General features: G+C 51.8%; 1 protein-coding gene across 2 annotated transcripts in view; it reads left to right on the top strand.

Annotated features, from left to right (window-relative positions):
* Positions 1 to 17264, top strand: part of LOC122922825 (calsequestrin-2-like) — a 77463-nt gene that overhangs the window by 55795 nt on the left and 4404 nt on the right. Inside the window, exon 7 of one of the 2 annotated variants that reach the window (XM_044273575.1) lies at positions 1706 to 1750. The exons of the other annotated variant lie outside the window; for it this stretch is intronic. Coding sequence (XP_044129510.1) covers positions 1706 to 1750 — 45 coding nt within the window. The remainder of the gene's footprint in view (positions 1 to 1705; positions 1751 to 17264) is intronic. 2 annotated transcript variants of the gene reach the window in all.

Genomic DNA, 17264 nt, shown 5'->3' on the forward strand with positions numbered 1-17264 from the left:
TCACCCCCACACATTCCTCATTCATCCTCCATTCACCATTCATCACCCCCCACACATTCCTCATTCATCCCCATTCACCATTCATTCACCCCCCACACATTCCTCATTCATCCTCCATTCACAATTCAGTCACCCCCCACATCCTCATTCACCCTCATTCACCATTCATTCACCCCCCCACACACATTCCTCATTCATCCTCCATCACCATTCATTCACCCCACACATTCATCATTCATCCTCCATTCACCATTCATTCACCCCCCCCACACACATTCCTCATTCATCCTCCATTCACCATTCATTCACCTCCCACATTCCTCATTCATCCTCCATTCACCATTCATTCACCCACACACATTCCTCATTCATCCTCCTTCCACCATTCATCACCCACACATTCCTCATTCATCTCCATCACCATTCATTCACCCCCCCCACATTCCTCCTTCTCCTCCATTCACATTCATTCACCCCCCACACATTCCTCGTTCATCCCCTTCACCAATTCATTCACCCCCCACACATTCCTCATTCATCCTCCATTCCACCATTCATTCACCCCCCACATTCCTCATTCATCCTCCATTCACCATTCATTCACCCCCCCACACACATTCCTCATTTCATCCTCCATTCACCATTCATTCACCCCCACACATTCCTCATTCATCCCCCATTCACCATTCATTCACCCCCACACATTCCTCATTCATCCTCCATTCACCATCATTCACCCCCCCACATTCATCTTTTATCCTCCATTCATCACCCCCACTCCTCATTCATCTTCCATTCACCATTCATTCACCCCACACATTCCTCGTTCATCCCCATTCACCATTCATTCACCCCACACTCTCCTTCATCCTCCATTCACCATTCATTCACCCCCCACACTTTCCTCGTTTCATCCCATTCACCATTCATTCACCCCCACACATTCCTCGTTCATCCCTTACCATTCATTCCCCCCACATTCCTCATCATCCTCATTCACCATTCATTCACCCCACACACATTCCTCATTCATCCTCCATTCACCATTCATTCACCCCACACACATTCCTCATCATCCTCCATTCACCATTCATTCACCCCCACACATTCATCATTCATCCTCATTCATTCACCCCCCCACACATTCCTCGTTCATCCGCCATTCATTCACCCCCCACACATTCCTCGTTCATCCTCCATTCACCATTCATTCACCCCACACACATCCTCATTCATCCTCCATTCACCATTCATTCACCCACACACATTCCTCATTCATCCTCCATTCATTCACCCCCCATTCCTCATTCATCCTCCATTCACCATTCATTCACCCCACACACATTCCTCATTCATCCTCCATTCACCATTCATTCACCCCCCACATTCCTCATTCATCCTCCATTCACCATTCATTCCCACACACATTCCTCATCATCCTCCATTCCCATTCATTCACCCCCCACATCCTCATTTATCTCCATTCACCATTCATTCACACCCCCACACATCCTCATTCATCCTCCATTCACCATTCATTCACCCCCCACATTCCTCATTTATCCTCCATTCACCATTCATTCACCCCACACACATCCTGTTCATCCTCCATTCATTCACCCCACACACATTCCTCGTTCATCCTCCATTCATGATTCATTCTCTGTGACTGTGAAATATTTAATCATGTCTTATCTTCTTCTAGAGCCACGCTGAGGAAGCTTCGCCCTGAAGACATGTATGAGACGTGGTAAGAAAATAATGCGCGTATCAGGGATCGGTGCAGTCAGAGCCGGGGGCTGCTAAGTCAATGAGGAAAGTGTTACAGGGGCCCCAACAGCCGGCAATCGGAGGGGCATCTGAAGACTACACTATGGAAGTGGGGCACTGCATCAGCCAGGAACTCCCGGGGGGGAGGGGAGGCATTTGAGGCTGGGGCACTGCATCAGTCAGGAACTCCCAAGGGGCAGGGGCTGCAGCTAAAGGGGGTGCAGAGGTAGCAGTCGCTACCGGGCCCGGGAGCCTGAGGGGCCCAAAGACCCTTGTGCCACATAAGGCTACTTTCACACTAGCGTTTTTTCTGGATCCGGCAGGGTCCACTAAAATCGCTTCCGTTACTGATAATACAACCGTCTGCATCCGTTATGAAGGGATCCGGTTGTATTATTTATAACATACCCAAGACGGATCCGTCATAAACTACATTGAAAGTCAATGGAGGACGGATCCATTTACTATTGTGTCTCGCTCCGCATCCCAGGACGGGACAAAGGGGACAAAGGAGGAGATGGTGACCATGGTGACAGAGGAGGAGATGGTGACAATGGTGACAGAGGAGATGGTGACAATGGTGACACTGGAGATGGTGACCGTGGTGACAGAGGAGATGGTGACCGTGGTGACAGAGGAGAGGGTGACTTTGGTGACAGAGGAGGAGATGGTGACAATAGTGACAGAGGAGATGGTGACTGTCCCTAGACACCACTACAGACAGCACCCTACTGTCCTACCCTCCCTGGACACCACCAGACAAAGCCCCCTACTATCCTACCTTCCCTGGATACCACCACATACATAGCCCCCTACTGTCCTACCCTCCCTTGACACCACCATACACAGCCCCCTACTGACCTACCTTCCCTGGACACCACCACACATAGTCCCTCCGGTCCTACCCTCCCTGGACACCACCACACACAGCCCCCTATTGTCCTACCCTCCGTGGACACCACCACACACAGCCGCCTTCAGTTCTACCCTCCCTGGAAACCACCACACACAGCCGCCTCTGGTCCTACCCTCCCTTGACACCACCACACACAGTCCCTCCGGTCCTACCCTCCATGGACACCACTACACACAGCCCTCTACTGTCCTACCTTCCCTGGACACCACCACACACAGCCGCATCCGGTCCAACCCTCCGTGGACACCACCACATACAGCCCCCTACTGTCCTACCCTGCCTGGACACCACCACACACAGCCCCTACTGTCCTACCCTCCCTGGACACCACCACACAAAGCCGCATCCGGTCCTACCCTCCGTGGACACCACCACATACAGCCCCATACTGTCCTACCCTCCCTGGACACCACCACACACAGCCTCCTACTGTCCTACCCTCCCTGGACACCATCACACACAGCCGCATCCGGCCCTACCCTCCGTGGACATCACCACATACAGCCCCCTACTGTCCTACCCTCCCTGGACACCACCACACACATCCCCCTACTATCCTACCCTCCTTGGACACCACCACACACAGTCACCTCCGGTCCTACCCTCCCTGGACGCCACCACACACAGCTCTCTATTGTCCTACCCTCCCTGTACACCACCACACACAGCCCCCTACTGTCCTACCATCCCTGGACACCACCACACACAGCCCCCTCCGGTCCTATCCTCCCTGGACACCACCACACACACCACATTGTGGTGACAAGGGAGGGGATAGTGACAAGGGTGACAGAGGAGGATATGGTGACAATGGTGACAGAAGAGGAGATGGTGACCGTGGTGACAAAGCAAGGTAACAAAGGAGGAGATGGTGACCATGGTGACAGAGGAGGAGATAGTGACAACGGTAACAGAGAAGGAAATGATGACCATGTAACAAAGGAAGAGATGGTGACCGTGGTGAAAGAGGAGGAGATGGGGACAATGGTAACAGAGGAGGAAATGATGACCATCGTGACAAAAGACGAGATGGTGACAATGGAGACAAAAGAGGAAATGGTAACAATGGTGACAGAGGAGGAAATGGTGACCGTGGTGATAAGGGAGTAGATGGTGACCGTGGTGACAGAGGAGGAGATGGTGGCTGTGGTGACAGAGGAGGAGATGGTGACTGTGGTGAGAGAGGAGGAAATGATGACCATGGTGACAAAGGAAGAGATGGTGACCATGGAGACAGAAGAGGAGATGCTGACAATAGTGACAGAGGAGGAGATGGTGACCGTGGTGACAAAGCAAGGTAACAAAGGAGGAGATGGTGACCATGGTGACAGAGGAGGAAATGATGACCATGGTAACAGAGGAGGAAATGATGACCATGGTGACAAAGGAAGAGATGGTGACAATGGAGACAGAAGAGGAAATGGTAACAATAATGAAGAGGAGGAAATGGTGACCATGGTGATAGAGGAGTAGATGGTGACCGTGGTGACAGAGAAGGAGATGGTGACTGTGGTGAAAGAGGAAGGGATGGTGACAATGATGACAAAGGAAAGGATGGTGACAAACTAGAAGATGGTGACTGTGGTGACAAATGAGGGGATAGTGACAAGGGTGACAGAGGAGGAGATGGTGACAATGGTGACAGAGGAGGAGATGGTGACCCTGGTGATAAAGGAAATGATAGTAACAAAGGAGGAGATGGTGACCATGGTGACAGAGGAGATAGTGACCATGGTGATAGAAGAGTAGATAGTGACCGTAGTGACAAAGGAGATGTTGACCGTGGTGATAGAGGAGCAGATGGTGACCGTAGTTCCAGAGGAGGAGATGGTGACCGTGGTGACAGAGGAGGAGATGTTGACCATGGTGACAGAGCAGCAGATGGTGACCATGGTGACAGAGGAAGAGATGGTGACAATAGTGACAGAGGAGGAGATGGTGACAGTGGTGATAGAGGAGTAGATGGTGACCGTGGTGACAGAAGAGGAGATGTTAACCGTGGTGACAGAGAAAGAGATGGTGACAATAGTGATAAAGGAGTAGATGGTGACCGTGCTGACAGAGGAGGAGATGTTAACCGTGGTGATAGAGGAGTAGATGGTGACCGTGGTGACAGAGGAGGAGATGGTGACCGTGGTGAATGAGAAAAAGATGGTGAAAATGGTGACAGAGGAGAAGATGTTGGCCGTGGTGACAGAGGAGGAGATGGTGACTGTGGTGACAGAGGAGGAGATGGTGACTGTGGTGACAGAGGAGAAGATGGTGACCGTGGTGACAGAGGAGAGGATGGTGACACGGTGACAGAGGAGGAGATGGTGGCCGTGGTGACAAAGGAAAGGATGGTGACAAAAAAGGAGATGGTGACTGTGGTGACAAAGGAGGGGAAAGTGACAAGGGTGACAGAGGAGGAGATGGTGACAGTGGTGACAGAGGAGGAGATGTGACCATGGTGACAAAGGAAAGGATGGAAACAAAAGAGGAGATGGTGACCGTGGTGACAGAGGAGATGTTGACAGTGGTGATAAAGGAGTAGATGGTGAACGTGGTGACAGAGGAGATGTTGACCGTGGTGATAGAGGAGGAGATGGTGACTGTGGTGACAGAGGAGATGTTGACCGTGGTGATAGAGGAGGAGATGCTGACAATGTTGACAGAGGAGGAGATAGTGACCGTGGTGACAGAGGAGTAGATGGTGACCGTGGTGACAGAGGAGTAGATGGTGACCATGGTGACAGAGGAAGAGATGGTGACAATAGTGACAGAGGAGGAGATGGTGACAATGGTGACAGAGGAGGAGATGGTGACCATTGTGATAAAGGAGTAGATGGTAACCGTGCTGACAGAGGAGGAGATGTTAACCGTGGTGATAGAGGAGTAGATGGTGACCGTGGTGACAGAGGAGGAGATGGTGAAATGTTGACAGAGGAGGAGATGGTGACCGTGATGACAGAGGGGGAGATGGTAACCGTGGTGACAGAGGAGAAGATGGTGACCGTAATTACAGAGGAGGAGATGGTGACTGTGGTAACAGAGGAGGAGATGGTGACTGTGGTAACAGAGGAGGAGATGGTGACAATGGTGACAGAGGAGAAGATGGTGACCATGGTGACAGAGGAGTAGATGGTGACCGTGGTGACAGAGGAGGAGATGGTGACTGTGGAGGACAGAGGAGGAGATGGTGACAGTGGTGACAGAGGAGGAGATGGTGACCGTGGTGACAGAGGAGAAGATGGTGACAATGGTGACAGAGGAGGAGTTTGTGGCCGTTGGGACAGAGGAGGAGATGGAGACAATGGTGACAGAGGAGGAGATGGTGACTGTGGTGACAGAGGAGTACATGGTGACCGTGGTGACAGAGTAGGAGATGTTGACCGTGGTGACAGAGGAGTATATGGTGAGCATGGTGACAGAGGAAAGATGGTGACAATAGTGACAGAGGAGGAGATGGTGACAATGGTGACAGAGGAGGAGATGGTGACCGTGGTAATAAAGGAGTAGAGGTGACCGTGGTGACAGAGGAGGAGATGTTAACCGTGGTGGTAGAGGAGTAGATGGTGACCGTGGTGACAGAGGAGATTATGGTGACCGTGGTGACAGAGGAGGAGATGGTGACCGTGGTGACAGAGGAGGAGATGGTGACCGTGGTGACAGAGAAGAAGATGGTGACAATGGTGACAGAGGAGGAGTTGTGGCCGTGGTGATAGAGGAGGAGATGGTGACCGTGGTGACAGAGTAGATGGTGACCGTGGTGACAGAGGAGGAGATGTTGACAGTGATGACAGAGGAGTAGATGTTGACCATGGCGACAGAGGAAGAGATGGTGACAATAGTGACAGAGGAGGAGATGGTGACAATGGTGACAGAGGAGGAGATGGTGACCGTGGTAATAAAGGAGTAGAGGTGACCGTGGTGACAGAGGAGGAGATGTTAACCGTGGTGGTAGAGGAGTAGATGGTGACCGTGGTGACAGAGGAGATTATGGTGACCGTGGTGACAGAGGAGGAGATGGTGACCGTGGTGACAGAGGAGGAGATGGTGACCGTGGTGACAGAGAAGAAGATGGTGACAATGGTGACAGAGGAGGAGTTGTGGCCGTGGTGACAGAGGAGGAGATGGTGACCGTGGTGACAGAGTAGATGGTGACCGTGGTGACAGAGGAGGAGATGTTGACAGTGATGACAGAGGAGGAGATGTTAACCGTGGTGACAGAGGAGGAGATGTTGACCGTGGTGATAGAGGAGTGGATGGTGACCATGGTGACAGAGGAGGAGATGGTGATCGTAGTGACAGAGGAGGAGATGGTAACCGTGGTGACAGAGGAGAAGATGGTAATCATAATGACAGAGGAAGAGATGGTGACCGTGGTGACAGAGGAGAAGATGTTGACCGTGGTGACAGAGGAAGAGAAGGTGACCGTGGTAACAGAGGAGGAGATGGTGACTGTGCTGACAGAGGAGGAGATGGTGACCGCGGTGACAGAGGAGAAGATTGTGACCGTGGTGACAGAGGAGACGATGGTGACAATGGTGAAAGAGGAGGAGTTGGTGGCCGCGGTGACAAAGGAGGGGATATTGACTGTGGTGACAAAGGAGGGGATAGTGACAAGAGTGACAGAGGAGAAGATGGTGACAATGGTGACAGAGGAGGAGATGGTGACTGAGGTGACAAAGGAAAGGATGGTAACAAAGGAGGAGATGGTGACCGTGGTGACAGAGGGGAAGATGGTGATAATGGTAACAGAGAAGGAGATGATGACCACGGTGACAAAGGAGGAGATGGTGACCATGGTGACAGAGGAAGAGATGGTGACAATAGGGACAGAGGAGGAGATGGTGACAATAGTGACAGAGGAGGAAATGGTGACAGAGGAGAAGATGGTGACCGTGGTGATAGAGGAGTAGATGGTGACCGTGGTGACAGAGGAGGAGATGGTGACCGTGGTGACAGAGGAGGAGATGGTGACCGTGGTGACAGAGGAGGAGATTGTGACCGTGGTGACAGAGGAGACGATGGTGACAATGGTGACAGAGGAGGAGATGGTGACAATAGGGACAGAGGAGGAGATGGTGACCGTGGTGACAGAGGAAGAGATTGTGACCGTGGTGACAGAGGAGACGATGGTGACAATGGTGACAGAGGAGGAGATGGTGGCCGTGGTGACAGAGGAGAAGATGGTGACCGTGGTGACAGAGGAAGAGATGGTGACAATAGGGACAGAGGAGGAGATGGTGACAATAGCGACAGAGGAGGAAATGGTGACAGAGGAGAAGATGTTGACCGTGGTGATAGAGGAGTAGATAGTGACCGTGGTGACAGAGGAGGAGATGGTGACCGTGGTGACAGAGGAGGAGATGGTGACCGTGGTGACAGAGGAGGAGATTGTGACCGTGGTGACAGAGGAGACGATGGTGACAATGGTGACAGAGGAGGAGATGGTGACAATAGGGACAGAGGAGGAGATAGTGACAATAGTGACAGAGGAGGAAATGGTGACAGAGGAGAAGATGTTGACCGTGGTGATAGAGGAGTAGATGGTGACCGCGGTGACAGAGGAGGAGATGGTGACAATGGTAACAGAGAAGGAGATGATGACCATGGTGACAGAGGAGGAGATGGTGACTGTGGTGACAGAGGAGTACATGGTGACCGTGGTGACAGAGGAGGAGATATTGACCGTGGTGAGAGAGGAGTAGATGTTAACCATGGTGACAGAGGAAGAGATAGTGACAATAGTCACAGAGGAGGAGATGGTGATAATGGTGACAGAGGCGGAGATGGTGACCGTGGTAATAAAGGAGTAGATGGTGACCATGGTGACAGAGGAGGAGATTGTGACCGTGGTGACAGAGGAGACGATGGTGACAATGGTGAAAGAGGAGGAGTTGGTGACCGTGGTGACAGAGGAGGAGATGGTGACAGAGGAGGAGATGGTGACCGTGGTGACAGAGGAGGAGATGGTGACCGTGGTGACAGAGGAGGAGATGGTGACCGTGGTGACAGAGGAGAAGATGGTGACAATGGTAACAGAGAAGGAGATGATGACCATGGTGACAGAGGAGGAGATGGTGACTGTGGTGACAGAGGAGTACATGGTGACCGTGGTGACAGAGGAGGAGATATTGACCGTGGTGAGAGAGGAGTAGATGGTGACCATGGTGACAGAGGAAGAGATGGTGACAATAGTGACAGAGGAGGAGATGGTGACAATGGTGACAGAGGAGGAGATGGTGACCGTGGTAATAAAGGAGTAGAGGTGACCGTGGTGACAGAGGAGGAGATGTTAACCGTGGTGGTAGAGGAGTAGATGGTGACCGTGGTGACAGAGGAGGAGATGGTGACCATGGTGACAGAGGAGGAGATGGTGACCTTGGTGACAGAGAAGAAGATGGTAACAATGGTGACAGAGGAGGAGTTGGTGGCCGTAGTGACAGAGGAGGAGATCGAGACAATGGTGACAGAGGAGGAGATGGTGACCGTGGTGAAAGAGGAGGAGATGGTGACCGTGGTGACAGAGGAGTAGATGGTGACCGTGGTGACAGAGGAGGAGATGTTGACAGTGGTGACAGAGGAGTAGATGTTAACCATGGTGACAGAGGAAGAGATAGTGACAATAGTCACAGAGGAGGAGATGGTGATAATGGTGACAGAGGCGGAGATGGTGACCGTGGTAATAAAGGAGTAGATGGTGACCATGGTAACAGAGGAGGAGATGTTAACCATGGTGATAGAGGAGTAGATGGTGACCATGGTGACAGAGGAGGAGATGGTGATCGTAGTGACAGAGGAGGAGATGGTAACCGTGGTGACAGAGGAGAAGATGGTGATCGCAATGACAGAGGAAGAGATGGTGACTGTGGTGACAGAGGAGGTGATGGTGACCGTGGTGACAGAGGAGAAGATGGTGACCGTGGTGACAGAGGAGGAGATGGTGACAGAGGAGGAGATTGTGACCGTGGTGACAGAGGAGACGATGGTGACAATGGTGAAAGAGGAGGAGTTGGTGGCCGTGGTGACAAAGGAGGGGACGGTGACAAAGGAGGGGATATTGACTGTGGTGACAAAGGAGGGGATAGTGACAAGAGTGACAGAGGAGAAGATGGTGACAATGGTGACAGAGGAGGAGATGGTGACTGAGGTGACAAAGGAAAGGATGGTAACAAAGGAGGAGATGGTGACCGTGGTGACAGAGGAGAAGATGGTGACAATGGTAACAGAGAAGGAGATGATGACCATGGTGACAGAGGAGGAGATGGTGACTGTGGTGACAGAGGAGTACATGGTGACCGTGGTGACAGAGGAGGAGATATTGACCGTGGTGAGAGAGGAGTAGATGGTGACCATGGTGACAGAGGAAGAGATGGTGACAATAGTGACAGAGGAGGAGATGGTGACAATGGTGACAGAGGAGGAGATGGTGACAATGGTGACAGAGGAAGAGATGGTGACAATAGTGACAGAGGAGGAGATGGTGACAATGGTGACAGAGGAGGAGATGGTGACCGTGGTAATAAAGGAGTAGAGGTGACCGTGGTGACAGAGGAGGAGATGTTAACCGTGGTGGTAGAGGAGTAGATGGTGACCGTGGTGACAGAGGAGGAGATGGTGACCATGGTGACAGAGGAGGAGATGGTGACCTTGGTGACAGAGAAGAAGATGGTAACAATGGTGACAGAGGAGGAGTTGGTGGCCGTAGTGACAGAGGAGGAGATCGAGACAATGGTGACAGAGGAGGAGATGGTGACCGTGGTGAGAGAGGAGTAGATGGTGACCGTGGTGACAGAGGAGGAGATGTTGACAGTGGTGACAGAGGAGTAGATGTTAACCATGGTGACAGAGGAAGAGATAGTGACAATAGTCACAGAGGAGGAGATGGTGATAATGGTGACAGAGGCGGAGATGGTGACCGTGGTAATAAAGGAGTAGATGGTGACCATGGTGACAGAGGAGGAGATGTTAACCGTGGTGATAGAGGAGTAGATGGTGACCATGGTGACAGAGGAGGAGATGGTGATCGTAGTGACAGAGGAGGAGATGGTGATCGTAGTGACAGAGGAGGAGATGGTAACCGTGGTGACAGAGGAGAAGATGGTGATCGCAATGACAGAGGAAGAGATGGTGACTGTGGTGACAGAGGAGGTGATGGTGACCGTGGTGACAGAGGAGAAGATGGTGACCGTGGTGACAGAGGAGAAGATGGTGACCGTGGTGACAGAGGAGGAGAAGGTGACCGTGGTGACAGAGGAGGAGATGTGACCGTGGTGACAGAGGAGGAGATGGTGACCGTGGTGACAGAGGAGGAGATTGTGACCGTGGTGACAGAGGAGACGATGGTGACAATAGTGAAAGAAGAGGAGTTGGTGGCCGTGGTGACAAAGGAGTGGACAGTGACAAAGGAGGGGATGGTGACTGTGGTGACAAAGAAGGGGATAGTAACAAGAGTGACAGAGGAGAAGATGGTGACAATGGTGACAGAGGAGGAGATGGTGACTGAGGTGACAAAGGAAAGGATGGTAACAAAGGAGGAGATGGTGACCGTGGTGACAGAGGAGGAGATGGTGACAATGGTAACAGAGAAGGAGATGATGACCACGGTGACAAAGGAGGAGATGGTGACCATGGTGACAGAGGAAGAGATGGTGACAATAGGGACAGAGGAGGAGATGGTGACAATAGTGACAGAGGAGGAAATGGTGACAGAGGAGAAGATGTTGACCGTGCTGATAGAGGAGTAGATGGTGACCGTGGTGAAAGAGGAGGAGATGGTGACCATGGTGACAGAGGAGGAGATTGTGACCGTGGTGACAGAGGAGACGATGGTGACAATTGTGACAGAGGAGGAGATGGTGGCCGTGGTGACAGAGGAGAAGATGGTGACCGTGGTGACAGAGGAGGAGATGGTGACCGTGGTGACAGAGGAGGAGATGGTGACCGTCGTGACAGAGGAGTAGATTGTGACCGTGGTGACAGAGGAGACGATGGTGACAATGGTGACAGAGGAGGAGTTGGTGGCCGTGGTGACAAAGGAGGGGATGGTGACAAAGGAGGGGATGGTGACTGTGGTGACAAAGGAGGGGATAGTGACAAGAGTGACAGAGGAGGAGATGGTGACAATGGTAACAGAGGAGGAGATGATGACCATGGTGATAAAGGAGTAGATGGTGACCATGGTGACAGAGGAAGAATAGGGACAGAGGAGGAGCTGGTGACAATAGTGACAGAAGAGGAAATGGTGACAGAGGAGAAGATGTTGACCGTGGTGATAGAGGAGTAGATGGTGACCGTGGTGACAGAGGTGGAGATGGAGACAATGGTGACAGAGGAGGAGATGTTGACCATATTGACAGAGGAGGAGATGGTGGCCGTGGTGACAGAGGAGAATATGGTGACCGTGGTGACAGAGGAGGAGATGGTGACAGAGGAGGAGGTGTTGACCGTGATGATAGAGGAGTAAATGGTGACAATGGTGACAGAGGAGGAGATGTTGACCGTGATGATAGAGGAGTAGATGGTGATCGTGGTGACAGAGGAGAAGATGGTGACAATAGAGACAGAGGAGGAGATGATGACCATGGTGACAAAGGAGGAGATAGTGACCATGGTGGCAGAGGAAGAGATGGTGACAATAGGGACAGAGGAGGAGATGGTGACAATAGTGACAGAGGAAGAAATGGTGACAGAGGAGAAGATGTTGACCGTGGTGATAGAGGAGTAGATGGTGACCGTGGTGACAGAGGTGGAGATGGAGACAATGGTGACAAAGGAGGAGATGTTGACCATGGTAACAGAGGAGGAGATGGTTGCTGTGGTGACAGAGGAGGAGATGGTGACCGTGATGACAGAGGAGGAGATGGTGATAGTGGTGACAGAGGAGAAGATGTTGACCATGGTAACAGAGGAAAAGATGGTGACCGTGGTGACAGAGGAGTAGATGTTGACCGTGATGATAGAGGAGTAGATGGTGACAATGGTTACAGAGGAGGAGATGTTGACCGTGATGATAGAGGAGTAGATGGTTATTGTGGTGACAGAGGTTTAACACCCCCCATAGGACAGAGGAGGAGATGTTGACCGTGATGATAGAGGAGGAGATGGTGATCGTGGTGACAGAGGAGAAGATGGTGACAATGGTGACAGAGGAGGAGATGTTGACCATGGTGACAGAGGAGGAGATGGTGGCCGTGGTGACAGAGGGGAAGGTGGTGACCGTAGTGACAGAGGAGGAGATGGTGACCGTGGTGACAGGGGAGGAGATGGTGACAGTGGTGACAGAGGAGGAGATGTTGACCGTGATGATAGAGGAGTAGATGCAGACAATGGTGACAGAGGAGGAGATGTTGACCGTGGTGACAGAGGAGGAGATGGTGACCGTGGTGACAGAGGAAGAGATGGTGACAGTGGTGACAGAGGAGGAGATGTTGACCGTGATGATAGAGGAGTAGATGGTAATCGTGGTGACAGAGGAGAAGATGGTGACAATGGTGACAGAGGAGGAGATGGTGACCGTGGTGACAGAGGATAAGATGGTCACCGTGGTGACAGAGGAGGAGATGGTGACCGTGGTGACAAAGGAAAGGATGGTGACAAAGGAGGAGATGGTGACTGTGGTGACAAAGGAGGGCATAGTGACAATAGTGACAGAGGAGGAGATGGTGACAATGGTGACAGAGAAGGAGATGGTGACCGTGGTGATAGAGGAGTAGATGATAACTGTGGTGACAGAGAAGGAGATGCTGACAATGTTGACAGAGGAGCAGATGGTGACCGTGGTGACAGAGGAGGAGATGGTGACCGTGGTGACAGAGAAGATGTAGACAATGGTGACAGAGGAGAAGATGGTGACCGTGGTGATAGAGGAGTAGATGGTGACCATGGTGACAGAGGAAGAGATGGTGACAATAGTGACAGAGGAGGAGATGGTGACAATGGTGACATAGGAGGAGATGTTGACCGTGATGATAGAGGAGTATATGGTGATCGTGGTGACAGAGGAGGAGATGGTGACTGTGGTGACAGAGGAGGCTATGGTGACCGTGGTGACAGAGGAGGAGATGGTGACCCCCATAGGACAGATTTATAACGCCCCCCATAGGACAAATGTATAACGCCTCCCATAGGACAGATTTATAACGCCTCCCATAGGACGGATGTATAATGCCTCCCATAGGACGGATGTATAACGCCTCCCATAGGACAGATGTATAACGCCTCCCATAGGACAGATGTATAACGCCCCATAGGACAGATGTATAACGCCTCCCATAGGACAGATGTATAACGCCCCCCATAGGACAGATGTATAACGCCCCCCATAGGACAGATGTATAACGCCTCCCATAGGACAGATGTATAACGCCCCTATAGGACAGATGTATAGCGCCTCCCATAGGACAGATGTATAACGCCCCCATAGGACAGATGGTAGCGCCCCCCATAGGACAGATGTATAACGCCTCCCATAGGACAGATGTATAACGCCCCCCATAGGACAGAGGAGGAGATGTTGACCGTGATGATAGAGGAGGAGATGGTGATCGTGGTGACAGAGGAGAAGATGGTGACAATGGTGACAGAGGAGGAGATGTTGACCATGGTGACAGAGGAGGAGATGGTGGCCGTGGTGACAGAGGGGAAGGTGGTGACCGTAGTGACAGGGGAGGAGATGGTGACCGTGGTGACAGGGGAGGAGATGGTGACAGTGGTGACAGAGGAGGAGATGTTGACCGTGATGATAGAGGAGTAGATGCAGACAATGGTGACAGAGGAGGAGATGTTGACCGTGGTGACAGAGGAGGAGATGGTGACCGTGGTGACAGAGGACGAGATGGTGACAGTGGTGACAGAGGAGGAGATGTTGACCGTGATGATAGAGGAGTAGATGGTAATCGTGGTGACAGAGGAGAAGATGGTGACAATGGTGACAGAGGAGGAGATGGTGACCGTGGTGACAGAGGATAAGATGGTCACCGTGGTGACAGAGGAGGAGATGGTGACCGTGGTGACAAAGGAAAGGATGGTGACAAAGGAGGAGATGGTGACTGTGGTGACAAAGGAGGGCATAGTGACAATAGTGACAGAGGAGGAGATGGTGACAATGGTGACAGAGGAGGAGATGGTGACCGTGGTGACAGAGGATAAGATGGTCACCGTGGTGACAGAGGAGGAGATGGTGACCGTGGTGACAAAGGAAAGGATGGTGACAAAGGAGGAGATGGTGACTGTGGTGACAAAGGAGGGCATAGTGACAATAGTGACAGAGGAGGAGATGGTGACAATGGTGACAGAGGAGCAGATGGTGACCGTGGTGACAGAGGAGGAGATGGTGACCGTGGTGACAGAGAAGATGTAGACAATGGTGACAGAGGAGAAGATGGTGACCGTGGTGATAGAGGAGTAGATGGTGACCATGGTGACAGAGGAAGAGATGGTGACAATAGTGACATAGGAGGAGATGGTGACAATGGTGACATAGGAGGAGATGTTGACCGTGATGATAGAGGAGTATATGGTGATCGTGGTGACAGAGGAGGAGATGGTGACTGTGGTGACAGAGGAGGCTATGGTGACCGTGGTGACAGAGGAGGAGATGGTGACCCCCATAGGACAGATTTATAACGCCCCCCATAGGACGGATGTATAACGCCTCCCATAGGACAGATTTATAACGCCCCCATAGGACGGATGTATAATGCCTCCCATAGGACGGATGTATAACGCCTCCCATAGGACGGATGTATAACGCCACCCATAGGACGGATGTATAACGCCTCCCATAGGACGGATGTATAATGCCTCCCATAGGACGGATGTATAACGCCTCCCATAGGACAGATGTATAACGCCTCCCATAGGACAGATGTATAACGCCTCCCATAGGACAGATGTATAACGCCCCCATAGGACAGATGTATAACGCCCCCCATAGGACAGATGTATAACGCCCCCCATAGGACAGATGTATAACGCCTCCCATAGGACAGATGTATAACGCCCCTATAGGACAGATGTATAGCGCCTCCCATAGGACAGATGTATAACGCCCCCATAGGACAGATGGTAGCGCCCCCCATAGGACAGATGTATAACGCCTCCCATAGGACAGATGTATAACGCCCCCCATAGGACAGAGGAGGAGATGTTGACCGTGATGATAGAGGAGGAGATGGTGATCGTGGTGACAGAGGAGAAGATGGTGACAATGGTGACAGAGGAGGAGATGTTGACCATGGTGACAGAGGAGGAGATGGTGGCCGTGGTGACAGAGGGGAAGGTGGTGACCGTAGTGACAGAGGAGGAGATGGTGACCGTGGTGACAGGGGAGGAGATGGTGACAGTGGTGACAGAGGAGGAGATGTTGACCGTGATGATAGAGGAGTAGATGCAGACAATGGTGACAGAGGAGGAGATGTTGACCGTGGTGACAGAGGAGGAGATGGTGACCGTGGTGACAGAGGAAGAGATGGTGACAGTGGTGACAGAGGAGGAGATGTTGACCGTGATGATAGAGGAGTAGATGGTAATCGTGGTGACAGAGGAGAAGATGGTTACAATGGTGACAGAGGAGGAGATGGTGACCGTGGTGACAGAGGATAAGATGGTCACCGTGGTGACAGAGGAGGAGATGGTGACCGTGGTGACAAAGGAAAGGATGGTGACAAAGGAGGAGATGGTGACTGTGGTGACAAAGGAGGGCATAGTGACAATAGTGACAGAGGAGGAGATGGTGACAATGGTGACAGAGGAGGAGATGGTGACCGTGGTGACAGAGGAGAAGATGGTCACCGTGGTGACAGAGGAGGAGATGGTGACCGTGGTGACAAAGGAAAGGATGGTGACAAAGGAGGAGATGGTGACTGTGGTGACAAAGGAGGGCATAGTGACAATAGTGACAGAGGAGGAGATGGTGACAATGGTGACAGAGGAGCAGATGGTGACCGTGGTGACAGAGGAGGAGATGGTGACCGTGGTGACAGAGAAGATGTAGACAATGGTGACAGAGGAGAAGATGGTGACCGTGGTGATAGAGGAGTAGATGGTGACCATGGTGACAGAGGAAGAGATGGTGACAATAGTGACAGAGGAGGAGATGGTGACAATGGTGACATAGGAGGAGATGTTGACCGTGATGATAGAGGAGTATATGGTGATCGTGGTGACAGAGGAGGAGATGGTGACTGTGGTGACAGAGGAGGCTATGGTGACCGTGGTGACAGAGGAGGAGATGGTGACCCCCATAGGACAGATTTATAACGCCCCCCATAGGACGGATGTATAACGCCTCCCATAGGACAGATGTATAACGCCTCCCATAGGACAGATGTATAACGCCCCCATAGGACAGATGTATAACGCCTCCCATAGGACAGATGTATAACGCCCCCCATAGGACAGATGTATAACGCCTCCCATAGGACAGATGTATAACGCCCCTATAGGACAGATGTTTAGCGCCTCCCATAGGACAGATGTATAACGCCCCCCATAGGACAGATGGTAGCGCCCCCCATAGGACAGATGTATAACGCCTCCCATAGGACAGATGTATAACGCCCCCCATAGGACAGATGTATAACGCCCCTAT

The sequence above is a fragment of the Bufo gargarizans genome, unplaced genomic scaffold, assembly GCF_014858855.1.
Source record: "Bufo gargarizans isolate SCDJY-AF-19 unplaced genomic scaffold, ASM1485885v1 fragScaff_scaffold_771_pilon, whole genome shotgun sequence".
Taxonomy (NCBI): domain Eukaryota; kingdom Metazoa; phylum Chordata; class Amphibia; order Anura; family Bufonidae; genus Bufo; species Bufo gargarizans.